The 13,461-nt window shown below is 36.2% G+C and overlaps 1 protein-coding gene across 4 annotated transcripts in view; it reads left to right on the top strand.

Moving 5' to 3' along the window:
* DPY19L1 (dpy-19 like C-mannosyltransferase 1) overlaps positions 1-13,461 on the top strand; it is a 60,191-nt gene that overhangs the window by 13,548 nt on the left and 33,182 nt on the right. For all 4 annotated transcript variants that reach the window (XR_015797722.1, XM_088149973.1, XM_088149974.1 and 1 more), the window contains exons 7-9: positions 1,096-1,189; positions 8,113-8,170; positions 12,931-13,022. Coding sequence is in view for 3 of the 4 variants with exons in the window: in XM_088149973.1 (XP_088006099.1) it covers positions 1,096-1,189; positions 8,113-8,170; positions 12,931-13,022 (244 nt within the window). In the remaining variant the exon portion in view is untranslated. The remainder of the gene's footprint in view (positions 1-1,095; positions 1,190-8,112; positions 8,171-12,930; positions 13,023-13,461) is intronic.

The raw sequence follows: 13,461 nt of genomic DNA, 5'->3' as shown, positions 1-13,461 counted from the left end.
TATTTTATTTTAGTTTGCATTACTATTTGTACTCTACATTTTGCAAATATTTTAAAAAGCTGGCCTTTGGCCATAATAAATATTTCTGTGTATAGCTATCTCAGTTATGCTTGTTTTTGTCCATATGACTAGGCAAAAGACTTCCAAATGTTGTTAGACTGAAAGCATTCTAAAGGAAAAGACAAAATCCATCACTTGGGGGGGTACTGATATGATATGAAACAGCCAAATACATCTTCAGAGTTCTCAGTGTTTTCTTATATTCTTTTACTACAAAGACTGTCCTGCTAGCTAACTAATCCCTCATATTCCAGTTGAAGTGGCATTTCCTCCCCCAATCGTCATAATGAAGCTTTTCAAGCATTATCTTCCTCTAAAGGAAGAGACATTTGTTTTCTAAAAAAATCCTATTTTCTGTCACCCACTTTTACTGGTTTATTATATAGAATTAATTAATGCTGAATAGTTTCATACACACAGCTGTTCCAAGATGGAGAAACAGTGGGGAAAATACAAAGATGGCAGCAAAGGAAAGAGAAGGAAGGCACTAAGACAATTGGAATAAAGGGCAAGTAGGCTGGTTGGTTATGCTGCATTTTAATTTAAGCATGATGGCAAAAGCAAAAGGAGGGAGGGATGAGGGATAATTGGTGGATGGGCTGGCACATAGGACATGTGGAGGCAGAAAGAAAGTGGCAAGGAACAACAGTCTTTTCCTATTCATTGAACAAGTCAAGTCTAGAATTCATCTTGGCCAAAATCCAGAAAATCAAGAGGCTTCAGATTTTGGTATGGCCAGATCATAATACAGCCAGATCTGGTAGAGCCCACAAGCCATACTAGATGTGTTTTGTGCATGGAATAAAGCAAATTTTTCATTTCAGTCATACCTTTAGTAAGTTGTTTTGTGAAGTTTTCTTTGAAAGTGTTGTATAAACCTGTTAAATAGATAACTTAAATAATGCAAACTTAATCATAAGCAAAATTTAATTATACAAGATATATTGATATATGCAGCATTTTTTGCACAATGGAACTTTATTTAAAAATCAAAACATGAAGCATTTTATTTTAATGTGAATTGCTATTTGATAGGATTAGGAGATCCTGCTTCTTTTTACGTGGCTATGATATTTCTTCTGAATGGATTAATGGTGTCAGTTTTCTTCTTATATGGCACATACCTAAGGTAAGATGACATGATAAAAAAGGTTTGTTTGATAAATGGATAATTGTAATTATTCTGCACTTCATTAAATATGCACTAAATGTGAAAATTCATACACCAAACTTTAAGCTACTTGAGGATGCCGGAGTTTGTGGAACATATTTTTCACAATTCTTCAATTTAATTTGTGTGGGGCAGTTTGCTGTCAGAAAATTGTGGGGCTGAGGAAAATATTTTCACAGATGTATTGATTCACCCACAGAATTTCTAGCTCATAGGCTAAGACAGAATGTGTTTTTCTTATTTTTTTATGGCGAATATTTGTCTTTTCTCCCCCAGTAATTGCAATGAAAGGCAAATTTATAATACCAGTTCCAGTCTTGTGTGGGACATGATCTTGAGCTGTTCAGAGAAATGGAGAGGATAAGAATCCAAGGCAGTCTAATCTGCATTCTGGCCCTTAACACTCTTATTGTAATGTCTTCTATCAGCTGTATCTTTCTGTCTTCAAAGTTATTTGCCTTTAGAACTATCTCCACAGTGATTGCTCCTTCTACCCATAAAGATACACCTCTGTCTTATTAAAGTTCAGCTGGCTATTATATAGGAGGTTACGATTGTGGAGTTAATGACATTTCTGCTGATGCAGTGGGACTTCTCTTTTTTTTTTTATCACTCATCAATGGCATACATCTCAATTTTTTTCTGCAGTGTGTTGCCAACTTCCCAGAGCATATTTGCACATGTGCAGGTGAAGGTGAGAAGAAGATTTTACCTAGTGACAAATACTGTTCTGCAGTAGACAGACACTTTTGCATATAACTCCTTGTCATTTCAAGATAAAAAAATAATACAAAAGCAAAATATTACTACCTTTTAACATGATTTGATAATCCTTTCACACTAGCACTTTACTTTTTGTTATTTGGTTTGACTCAGAGCTGTCACATTATTACTGTTTTTGATCATAATTATTTCATTAAATATCAGTTTAATTAAGCTCTAAGATATTAACCCAAATTTCGGTCCTTTTTTTATCAAATGAAAAACATGTCTCTTTATTTTCTTTAAGTCTGAGTGACATTTTTACTGCTTGGTATTTAATAAGTATGTTGAAACAATTCTGCTCATAGTAGAAAAAGTATCATGGGACTAAGTAAAAAAAAGTTCAATAGTTTTTATAGTATTCGAGAATATACCTGCATTATTCTTGCATTTCTCTTTGTAGTTCAGTTATTACAGTTCATTATCTCTTTTTGATTAAGCCACATTCACCCTCCCCTAAAAACTCTGTACCCCTTAAACCATTCTCAGCACTATCTTTTCTGTTGGTAGACTCATTCACATATAGGTAGTTCTTGCTTACTGACCATTTGTTCAGCATCCGTTTGAAGTTACAACAGTACTGAAAAAATAACTTTATGGCCCATTTATGACCATTTTTGACCTTCACAGCATCCCTCTGTCATGTGATTGCCATTATAGTCAGTATGCATTGTCCTGTGCCTGACCTGTGGTTTCTTCTTTCTTTCCTCCCTTGCTGTCAGGTTTAACCCAAGAAACTCCAAGAGACAATGCAAAATCAGTTCAGCTCTGTTTATTAGCTACAACCTCTAGCAAGAATCTTCCCAGACTGAAACCCCAGCTCCCAAGCCAGCCAGCCAGCCACAACACCGTGAATTCCTCAGGGAGGTGCCAGCCTCATCCTCTTGTAGTTCCCACGCTCTTTCGGTGATCTAAGAAAACGCTTATCTCCCTGAGCCTGGCCTTCATAATTCCATTCCATCACACTTGCAGAGCAGAGAGATTTGAGAGAGGGATAGTAAGCTGTTTTCTCTTCTACACATTGAAAGCAGTGTGATTGCACTTGTAGCAGGAAAGTGTCAGGCAAAGGAAAGATTGCCTACAGACATTGCTTTTTTCCCCCCTCCCCTGCGCCCAGAGCAGAGAGATTGGAGACAAAGAGATTTCAGGAGAGTAACTTGTTTGTGTAGCATGCCTGGCTCCCAGCCCCAGGCTATGGCTCCAACACATTGCTTTCATTGTGTACAAGACAATAAGCAGGCACTTCAGCATTACAAAGGGCAGGGTAGTAATTAGGAGGCAAACAAAAGCTGAAGGTGTGAAACTGAGTAGTCTTGTTTCTTTCCAGCCAAAAAGCACAGTCACAGTCATGTGATTTTCTACTTAGCAACCACTTTGCTGTTGTTGGTCCCAATTAGGGTAGTTAAGCGAGGACTACTTGTAGTTGAACATTTCTGCATGTAGGTATTCTTCAGATAGGAAATAACAAGGGAGTTTGAAACATTTTGAACTTGAAGCACACTATTTCAAATTCAAAGCAGTTGTTTCAAATTCAAAGCAAATTATTCCAACTTAGTTGGCAAGTATTCTGATGCTGTTCTAACTGTTATACTATACAGAGTCATTTTGAGGTTGAACCACTTGAATGATTAGAATAACATCAAGCATTGGTAAGAGCAGAACATTCTCTTTTGAACTGAAAACATGGTGTTTCAAGCTTGAAAGCACAACACTAACATGTTTTAATATAGATTAAATTGTAATGTGATATGTTTTACTTGCATAAAAATAATTAACAGAATATATCTTGTAACTCATAGGTAATTGTACCTTCTGTGTAAGTGTTTTGAAGTGTGCTAAATAACCTGTGGTTTCATATTTGTATAGTTATGATGGAAGTTTATATTTGCCTAAAGTCCCAGGGGTGGTCAGGCTAAAATTACTGTCAGGACACGTTTATATCAAAAATATGCATTAGAGTCAACAATGAAAACTCAGAAATTCATTCTTTTGCTTCTGAATTGTAGGTCATGATTCTAATATGTGACTATAATAGAGACTTTCATTCAGACAGTTGCACTAACTGAGGCTAAAATTTAACGCTACAGAAAGAAAGTCCACACATCTATCTTTTTTTAAAAAATGATTCTTGATACTGAAGGCCTATTGTGTATGGCTTTTCATAATATATCTAGTTACATTTTTCACTTTGCTCTTATGCAATAGAAGTATTAATATTTTCTGGGTCGAGGTGGTAGGTGAAAACTACCACCTCCTTAGTATATGTCTAAAAGTATATCAAGTTTGTTCATTTATAGTTTTAAATTACACAAGTTCCTTTCCTCTTGTATTTGGGTAATTTATCATAATTGACTAAACTTTTCACATATTTGAAAACTTCAGCAGTTTAATTGCTAAACATATTTAAAAGCTTCAACATATACCTGGATTTAGGAATGATAACATTATAAATATTCTAAAATGTTGTATGCCTCTTGAAGTTTAGAGCTTGCTATTTGGTTTGTTGGGGGGAAAAAAGCATGTTTTTTCTCTTTTTGAACCAAAATTGTTAAATTTGTATTCTGTAAATTTTATCTAATGATAGAAAGACATATTTGTAAAATACAAATTTAACACCAAAATACCTAACTGCCATTTATATACTTAGATTTAACATATGCGCTATAAATGCAATTTATTTCTTTAATTGTGCAATAAGCACCATAAATTTCCTGGGTTTTTTTTATGATGCTTCTAATTATCCCCTAGGTGGCAGTATTTGAAAAACAACTGGTTTGATTTTTTGAGAGATTAATTATTAATTTGAAACTATGATAGTTTTGAAAACACAGTATCTCTATACTGCTTTTGTTGTTTTCCAAAAACAGTTTGGTTTTGGAAGCATACAATTTCATAAAGAAAGAAACTTAAAAGAAGTACAACTTAATATGAATGAAGACTATTAGCATCTTTAGAGGACCACAAATAAGATTAATCAGTTCAATACCTATGAAAAGAACTGTATTTTTTTATATACATATTACCCAGAACTCTTCTATAAACTGGAAGAAGCAAGCAACAGTCTTCAAGGCTGAAAAAGACAAAATAAAAGCAAAAAACCCTACAAAACTCATGCTATATAATTTTCATGAGTCAGATAGGGTCCTAAACTTCTTGTCTTGTGACAATACTTGATACCTTCCCTAGCTTATGTAAATGCTTTTAGGACATCAAGTCTTTTCTTGGTGAATTGAGGCAGAGGTGAATAAGAACCAGCAAACAGAATCTAGCTTAAATAAAAATAGAATCTGTTACCAACAAATAGTGTTGCATTGTATCTGTGCCATTGGGAGCCACACCATCATTTACTTCCATCCTCTCAGAAGTTACCACATCAGATCTGTTGCAGCTTTTAGCTATTTCAGGATGAGACAACAGGTCCTACTTCAAAATGCAGCATGACCGCAATATATATTGCATATGTGCATGAAAGAATGGGAGATAGGGAATAATAGTGAGAACTATTTTTAGTTTATTTTAAGAATGTAAGAAAGCCTTGCTGAACAAATTATAAGCCCTTGTTGTCTAGTATTCTCCATCGTACAGTGGCCAACAACTGCTGGCAGCAAATTATTCATAAAGTATTTCCTGTTGACAGTCTTAAATCTATCTGCATTTAGGTTCAGCATGTGACCTCAGATTTTACCATTGTATGTGACAGAAAAAAATTAACTTAACCCAATCTGTAAATAAAGATCTAATTCTTTGAAATCATGGATTAAAAATTAGCTTACTTACTAGAATATGTAGGAATAAATGCATTGTGCAGAAAATAGTGTTGTGGACCATCAAGAAACTATGATATACAGGAATTCAAACTTCCCCTCATTTTTCTTACTTGCACTTTATAAACTGGTGTTCCAGGTTTGTGAAAATCATTACAGCTTTACAAATAGATGATGATACTGTGGCATATTTCAAGAATATTCTTGTTCTATTCACATGTAGAAAGTACAGGTATTTCCCAGTTAATGATGGTAATTGGGACTGGAATTTCCATTACTAAGTGATGCAGCTGTAAAACGTGATGTCATGTGACTGCATCACTTAGCAACAGCAATCCCTGCAGTTCCCGTTGACATCGTTTGAAGGTCATTAAGAAAGGACCTCCTTGCAACTTCCTGCCGGCTTCCAACAACCAAAGTCAGTTGGGAAGCCAGCAGAAAGTTGTAAGTCCCAGGTGGCTTGCTAGGAGCCTGGTAGGCAGGTAAGTGGCTGCTGCTGGATGGGAGAGGGAGCATGGGGGTGCATAGGTGGCTGGGGAGGTGCAGTGTGAATGTGGCAGCACTTGGGTGGCGGCTGCCTGGCAGGGGAGGCTGCATGCAGGTACATGGGTGGCCAGTGAGATGTGGCGTGAGTGCAGCAAGGCTCAGGGAGGGTGCATGGGTGGCCAGGGAGGAGCAGCGTGAGCACAATGTGGCTTGGGGAGAGTGTGCGAGTGGCTGGGGAGGTGTGCCAGTGCAGCGGGGTGGCTGCTTCCAGGAGGGGGAGTGCTCAAGGGCATACCGGCGGCCGGTGAGGTGCAGCACAAGCACAGATGGGCTAGGGGAGGGTGTGTGGGTGGGAGAGATTTACCCAAGTGACTTGAGAACTTCTGTGCCAGCTTCCCCATTGACTCAGCTTGTGGGAAGCCAGCAGGGAAGGTCGCAAATAGTGATGATGTGACCGTGGGACACTGCAGCCATTGTATGCGTGAGCTGCTTGCCAAGCTCCCAGATCACGATTGCATGCTTGCAAGGGTGCTGAGATGGCCGAAACTTCGAGGACCAATCGTAACTACCACTCAGTCAGCCCCTTTGTAACTTTGAACAATTACTACCTGAAATTACCATATTTTTCTGTCAATAAGATGGCCACATGTACAAGACGACCCCCACTTTTCCAACCCAAAATTAAGAAATCAATATTTTAAAGATAGTGCAGAACACATTTTTATTTAGTAATTAGGTAACATTTACCTGATACACTCGGTGGGAGGAGGTCCAAACCGTCTCTCTGCAGCTCTATTTCCATGCTCTTTTGCATAACTGATTACATTCAATCACGAGTGAAACTGCCAATAGCTTGTCTCTGCAAACAGACTTCCTCTAATTGGTTTGTTCAGCATCAGCTGATGTCAGTTACATAAGGCTTGTGATTGGAGGAAGTCTGTTTGCAGAGGCAGTATGGGCAGTTTCACTCATGATTGGAGGAAGCCTGTTTGCAGAGTCAAGCTATTTCACTCGTGTTTGGAGGCTAGAAATAGGAGGAAGCCTGTTTGCAGAGACAAAGTATGGGCAGTTTTGCAACCGCGCGGTTCTCTCCTCAGCTTACTTCCTTGAATAAGACGCCCTTCAATTTTTAGCGTAAGGATTTTAGAAAAAAGTATTGTCTTATAGTTGGAAAAATATGGTAATTTATAAGCTTCCAGTTGTTTGAATATCTATATCTCCTTGGACAGTTCACTAACATGGTTTCAAAATCCAGAGGAATAATCAGGTATACAAAAAACTCAGATTTCCTTTTTAAGTCTAACCATAAAAGAAGAAGTGTATAAAGTTCAGTGCCACTCTGATCTGTTCAGGTAAGCGTGTACAGGGAGAACTGATGTTTGGAGACTGATCTCAACCCCAGGAAACCTAATAATGGATGAGTTGGGAAGCATTATACTTCTAGGGATGAGTAGCTGTTTGGATCTGAAGTGGAAAAGGTGCTTGCTGCACCTGTTGGTGTCTCCTTAAATAAGCTGCACCTTTTCATGGGGTCATATGGTAGCCAGGAAAATACATGTTTGAATTAGGGGACAGTAACAGGGTATATCATACCCACTGGGACCACAAGACTACTTTTGAATCTAGGAAAAAGTGCATCTTCTTTAAGAAGGTACCAGCAGGTGCTGAAACCCCAGCTGCCACTCCTGAAACATCTTTTCTACTTCATAATCTGAATAAATGCATATTCCTAATATTTTTTATTTATCTGGCATTTTAGAGCAGATTATCATTCATAAAATTAAAAGTATTTTTATTTTGTCACTGAAGCTTGTGTGAAAAAGAAAATTTATTACATTTCTTTCTTCTCCCCTTTCTCTCCCCTCACAGTGGGAACAGATTTGGAGGGTTACTTACAGTGGCATGCTACTTTTTCAACCATGGGGAGGTATGTTTGCAAATTTAAAATCTGCCATGTAATACAGTTTATTTTAAAAACTGAATTAATATTTTACGGTTTAAATACCTTATAGTTAGCCTATCTGTTTAAAGGGTGTAGGATTGGAAATAAACTGAAATGTTCATATTCTCTTACTTGATCAAATGGATCTGGATCTATTCCAAAAAGATGCTCTGGAGCATGCAGAACACCAGTGTAGCATCTGGTTGTAACTCTTTAAATCAGCTGCACCTTTTCCTGGAATCATATAGCAAAAACACAGCTGCTTTAAAGAGTTGCAGAGAGGTGCCACAATGATGCTCCTGCATTTCCAAAACAACAAATCAAGTCTGAAGCCCCGCAGAGGTCTGCTTGCTGTGCTTCTTACATCTGTAAAACTGATTCCATTCATATTTATTTGGAAATAAGTCCAACTAAGTAAGTTAGAGTGTTCTTCTAAGTAACATTCTGTAGGGTAGGCTGGATTCTAATGGCACAGTCTGTGAGTTAATAGTATAACTTCCAAAGTATTTCTTTTTTCTGGGATATACAGTACTATGCAAATGTTTTAGGCAGGTGTGAAAAAATGCTGTAAAGTAAGAATGCTTTCAAAAATATATATTGTAATTGTTTATGTTTATCAATTTACAAAATGCAAAATGAGCAAACAGAAGAGAAATCTAAATCAAATCAATATTTGGTGTGACTACCCTTTGGCTTCAAACTAGCATCAATTCTTACACTTGCACACTTTGTACACTTGCACAAAGTCAGGGATCTTGTAGGATTAGAGTCAGGTGTATGATTAACCAATTATACCAAGCAGGTGCTCATGATCATCAATTTCATATGTAGGTTGAAACACAGTCATTAACTGAAATAGAAACAGCTGTGTAGGAGGCTTAAAACTGGGTGAGGAACAGCCAAACTCTGCTACTAAGGTGAGGCTGTGGAAGGTAGTTTCATGTTACAGGTTATACACCATGGCAAGACTGAGCACAGCAACAAGACACAAGGTAGTTCTACTGCATCAGCAAGGTCTCTCCCAGGCAAAAATTTCAAAGCAGACTGGGGTTTCAAGATGTGCTGTTCAAGCTCTTTTGAAGCAGCACAAAGAAACAGGCACCACTGAGGACTGTAGATGCAGTGGTCGGCCAAGGAAACTTACTGCAGCAGATGAAAGACACATCATGCTTACTTCCCTTCTCAAACCCATATGCTCTTATTTTTACCATGCACATTTCTTAAGTATCTCATTCCCACTGTATTCAACATATTTTTATATTTCTCCTAACATACCCAGCTGTTAGTTTTATATAACAAGGTGGGCAAACAAGCTGTTAGAGACATCTGTTTTTGCTCATTTCAGCAAATGATATTTCCTCACTACAGACCTCGTACTCCTTAGTATCTTTCTACCAGCATTTGCACATCTTACATTTCTCTATTTTCCTATCTTCAGTATAATATTCTGCCAGGATGCACATCTTCATCTACTTGCTTTAGTGTTTCATTATTTATGTATGATTTTTAATGTAAATTTATTAACAATTTTGATTATAATAATAAAATCTAATACAAACTAGAGGAAAAGAAGAGAAACAAAGGATAAAAAGTGCAAGGAAAAAGAAAAGGAGAGAAGAAAAAAGTAAGAATAATAAAGAGAAAAGAAATATATAAAGAATTGACTTCCAACCTTCATCAAACAAGAATAAACAAATTTAGTGACTCTTCATCCTCTCTAAGGTTACAAATAATAATCTCTTCATGTTATATTCCATCCCTTATCTATAGACAAATCCATAAAGCATCATCTTTTCAGTACTGATGTCAGCAGAAAGTCCATAAAGAGTTGCCAGAAATAACAGCATATCTTGTTTTAACCTGGATCAAATAAACCAACTTCCTTTTACTTCTAACAGTCTTAATCTTTAGTTCATTCAAATATTGTCATAGGATTTGATTTCACTTCATTTCTTCTTTGTCCCATCGCACAGAGTTCTTCAAAGCTTTAACAAACCTCTTTTGTATATCCAATAGGAAAAAATTGTCCAGGTCACTCTCTTGGTTTATCGTTTGTATTTCCCTTTTGAATTTTAAAACATCAGCCAATTTCTTTTGTAGATCCAGTGAAACATCCTTTTCTAAGTCATTCTTTTGGCCTGTCAGTTGTAAATCCATTTTTGATACCATCTCTATCTTGTCAGATAAAATTTGCTCTATATCTGTCATTTCTTCAATAACATCTTTTGGACATAGTCTATCCATAAACAGACATTACTTACATTGTTGATAATGTTGCTACTAATTTCTGACTCCATTCTTCAAAAATCTCCTTCAGTATTTTCATTGTTATAACATTTTGCATTTTATAGGCTTGCATTTTTTCCCTTTACCTAAAATCTTTAGTCCCCTTTAGTGTCTAGTTTTTGAATCATGAAGTTACTTATCTCTGTTAGATCTTCCAAAAACCAAAACAGAATTATTTTCGATGGGAAGCTGTTTGTTCTTTATAATTAATTCCAAAATCTTATTGTAAAAGTTTCCAAATTTATCTGGATCTTCAGTCTAATTTCTAATATCAAAATGTTATTTAGCTTCTTGCTGTTTATTTCAGATTCTTTAAGTTCTTAAGCTTATAATTATTTTTCTTTTGTCCAGAGGTGAAGATAATCTCACCCAATGAAGACTTTTCAAAGTTGTCGGTCCAAAGGTCTCTAATAGCTTTAAAATGGTTACTAAGCAATTTCCGAGAGTGATTAGAAAGTGAGGTTTGTGAACTTAGTGTCCTTTAAAAGTCTCTACCATGGTTGTGAGCAAGATGGCTAATCCCTTTGTCTCCTGGTGCTTAAACCTGCGGAAAACCACTGTCCTGAGGTCTCCTCATGAGGAGCAGCCATCCGGAGCACATGTGGGCAATCTCTTGTCGTTTCCTTATCTTGAGAGGTTCCAAGGAACTGGTCTACTCACCAGTTCCTTACTCTTTGCCACAGTTGTTGGCTCCACTTTCACCCTGAGGAAGGCTCCTTATTTAGGCCTTTTCACTAACTTCTAAAATATTGAAACTATTTCTTATGTCTCTATACTCATTTCCATCAACCTATTTTTTTTTGCAGCAGTAATTCTGTTATATACACTTTTTCTCTTCTATAGCCTCTTTTACTTTATCATTCTATCAAGCATCCTTTTTCATATATCCAGTTAGCATAACTTTACACATTTTGGTAGCATTCTGTAACATAATACTTCTTACTCTGTTACAAGCCACTTCGTCTGCTGTCATATTTCCATTAATTCTATTATGAGATTTATCTATTTTCTAGTACTTTTTGGCATAGTAAACATAATTTCTCTTTCTTCCAGTTGTGGAAGCTAGTTCTCATGCTTAAAAGTAGATAGTTTGATCCTAGATCTGGCCTTTATCAAAACAAGGAAAAAGGAATTGTCCTTCACCCCCCACAAAAGAGAGTCTCTTCTAATCCTAAATTTATCTAGACTAGTCAGGCTGTGGAGGCACAGGAATCTGAACATTGATTGCAGTAGAAATAGAACTCTCACTTGATATAAAGTAGTTGGAATTCTTTCATGATGGCCTCTTAGCTTTTCTAAAATACACAAGAAGTTCTTTTATCATTGTGTGCTTGTTTTCTAGTCCAGCTTGTCTACTTTCACTCTAGTTTCTTTTGCTTCTTTCCTTTTCTTCCATATCTATTGTTTCCTCAAGATCCACTATTGACATTGCCAAAAAATAATCTGCCCCATATTCAGTACCTCTCATCACCTTTGTACCCTTCACTAATTTTCTTGGCTTTTCATCTTAAGCAATCAAATAAATCATTATTTTAGATTTGCATTCCTTTGCCAGCAGTATGCATGAATAGACTTATGGGTAAATCAGTTATTTGAAAGAAGGAGGCCTTTTCATAAGCAGATACTCATCAAATTGTTACCAATCTTACTCATGCTTTGGTCTCTGAATGGCCCAGTCACTTTGTTTGTATTCTCTCATCTTGTTTTTCCCCTTCCAGTCATGTCATATAAGAGAATATTCTTCCTGATTTATTCAGGATGTTCCCAAAACTCATCTCTGGTTCTTCCATTATCACTATTCAATGGAGCATAAATGGAACTATCACTAACCTGTGGATTTCTATTTTCATTTAGAGTGCTGCTATTGGTCATGCCAATATTTAGCATTATTCCTGAATCTACTCAACTTGTAGAAATATCTGCTTGGTAAATGTGAATGGATTAAACTGTTTGGCTATATAATTAGGATTTTATCTGAAAAAGCTTAAGTTATCTTTTAAAACATCATTTACTAGTAAAGAAATCTGAAAATCTGATAACTTATAATCAAATCATGTAGAACACTGAATCTGGGAATTCAATTTATACTGTTTTTCTTGTCATTCAGAGCTGATCTGTTTAGTATCAATATACCTATAATGTTGCCATGGCCATTCTTTGCTGTAAATTAATCTGTTTCTTTTTGAAGTCATGTTCCCAGTTCAGAATATGGGGATTAGTGCAGGTGATTTGGAAAAATGGAATTAGAAATTCCAGGAAGAAAAGTAATGGCAATACTTACCTATAAAGTAAGACTGCAGTAGATTTTTCTTATGTTATGGACTTTTCTGTGGACAAACTTTTTTTTTTAACTTTCTATCACTGCAGCTCTAAACTCATATAAATACATTTTCTAAGGATTGATGAAGGGAAAAAAAACGTTGGAATATGTAACAAATTAACTGAGTTTTTATTTCCAGAGTACTCGTGTGATGTGGACCCCTCCTCTCCGTGAAAGCTTTTCATATCCATTCCTTGTGGTTCAGATGTTATTATTAACCTACATTCTCAGGTAGTTTCTTTTCCATTATTAAATATGAAAACAAAATCTTCAAACAAGGTATTAATTTATATATTCATAAATTATAAAATGGTATTATTACTATGTCTAGAATTTGCTTTTATTCATGGTACATAGATTTAATGACACTGATACAAAAGCAGGAAGATGAAAATGCTTTGAGAAAACTCATATTCTCTGAATCAATTTTTAGCTGCACCTTCACTTGAGAATATACTGCAGCTATCAGTCTCCTCAATCTGGTATCCTTCAGATTTGCTGAACTTCTAACTTCCATCATCCCCAAAGAAAGATGATAGGATGAGAGAGATAATTCAACATTTTTGGAGGCTGCCAGATTGGGAAAGACTAGAAACCTCATCTGTTTTTCTTTCCTTTCTCCTTGTAAGTCAGGTCTGCTAATTTTCTGTTACTGGCTCCTGGTAAGGAG

Source organism: Python bivittatus, unplaced genomic scaffold, assembly GCF_059951505.1.
Source record: "Python bivittatus isolate LINGU-HERP-01145 unplaced genomic scaffold, Pbiv_v1 ctg000610_np1212, whole genome shotgun sequence".
NCBI lineage: Eukaryota > Metazoa > Chordata > Lepidosauria > Squamata > Pythonidae > Python > Python bivittatus.
This window is presented reverse-complemented; position numbering and strand designations above follow the sequence as displayed.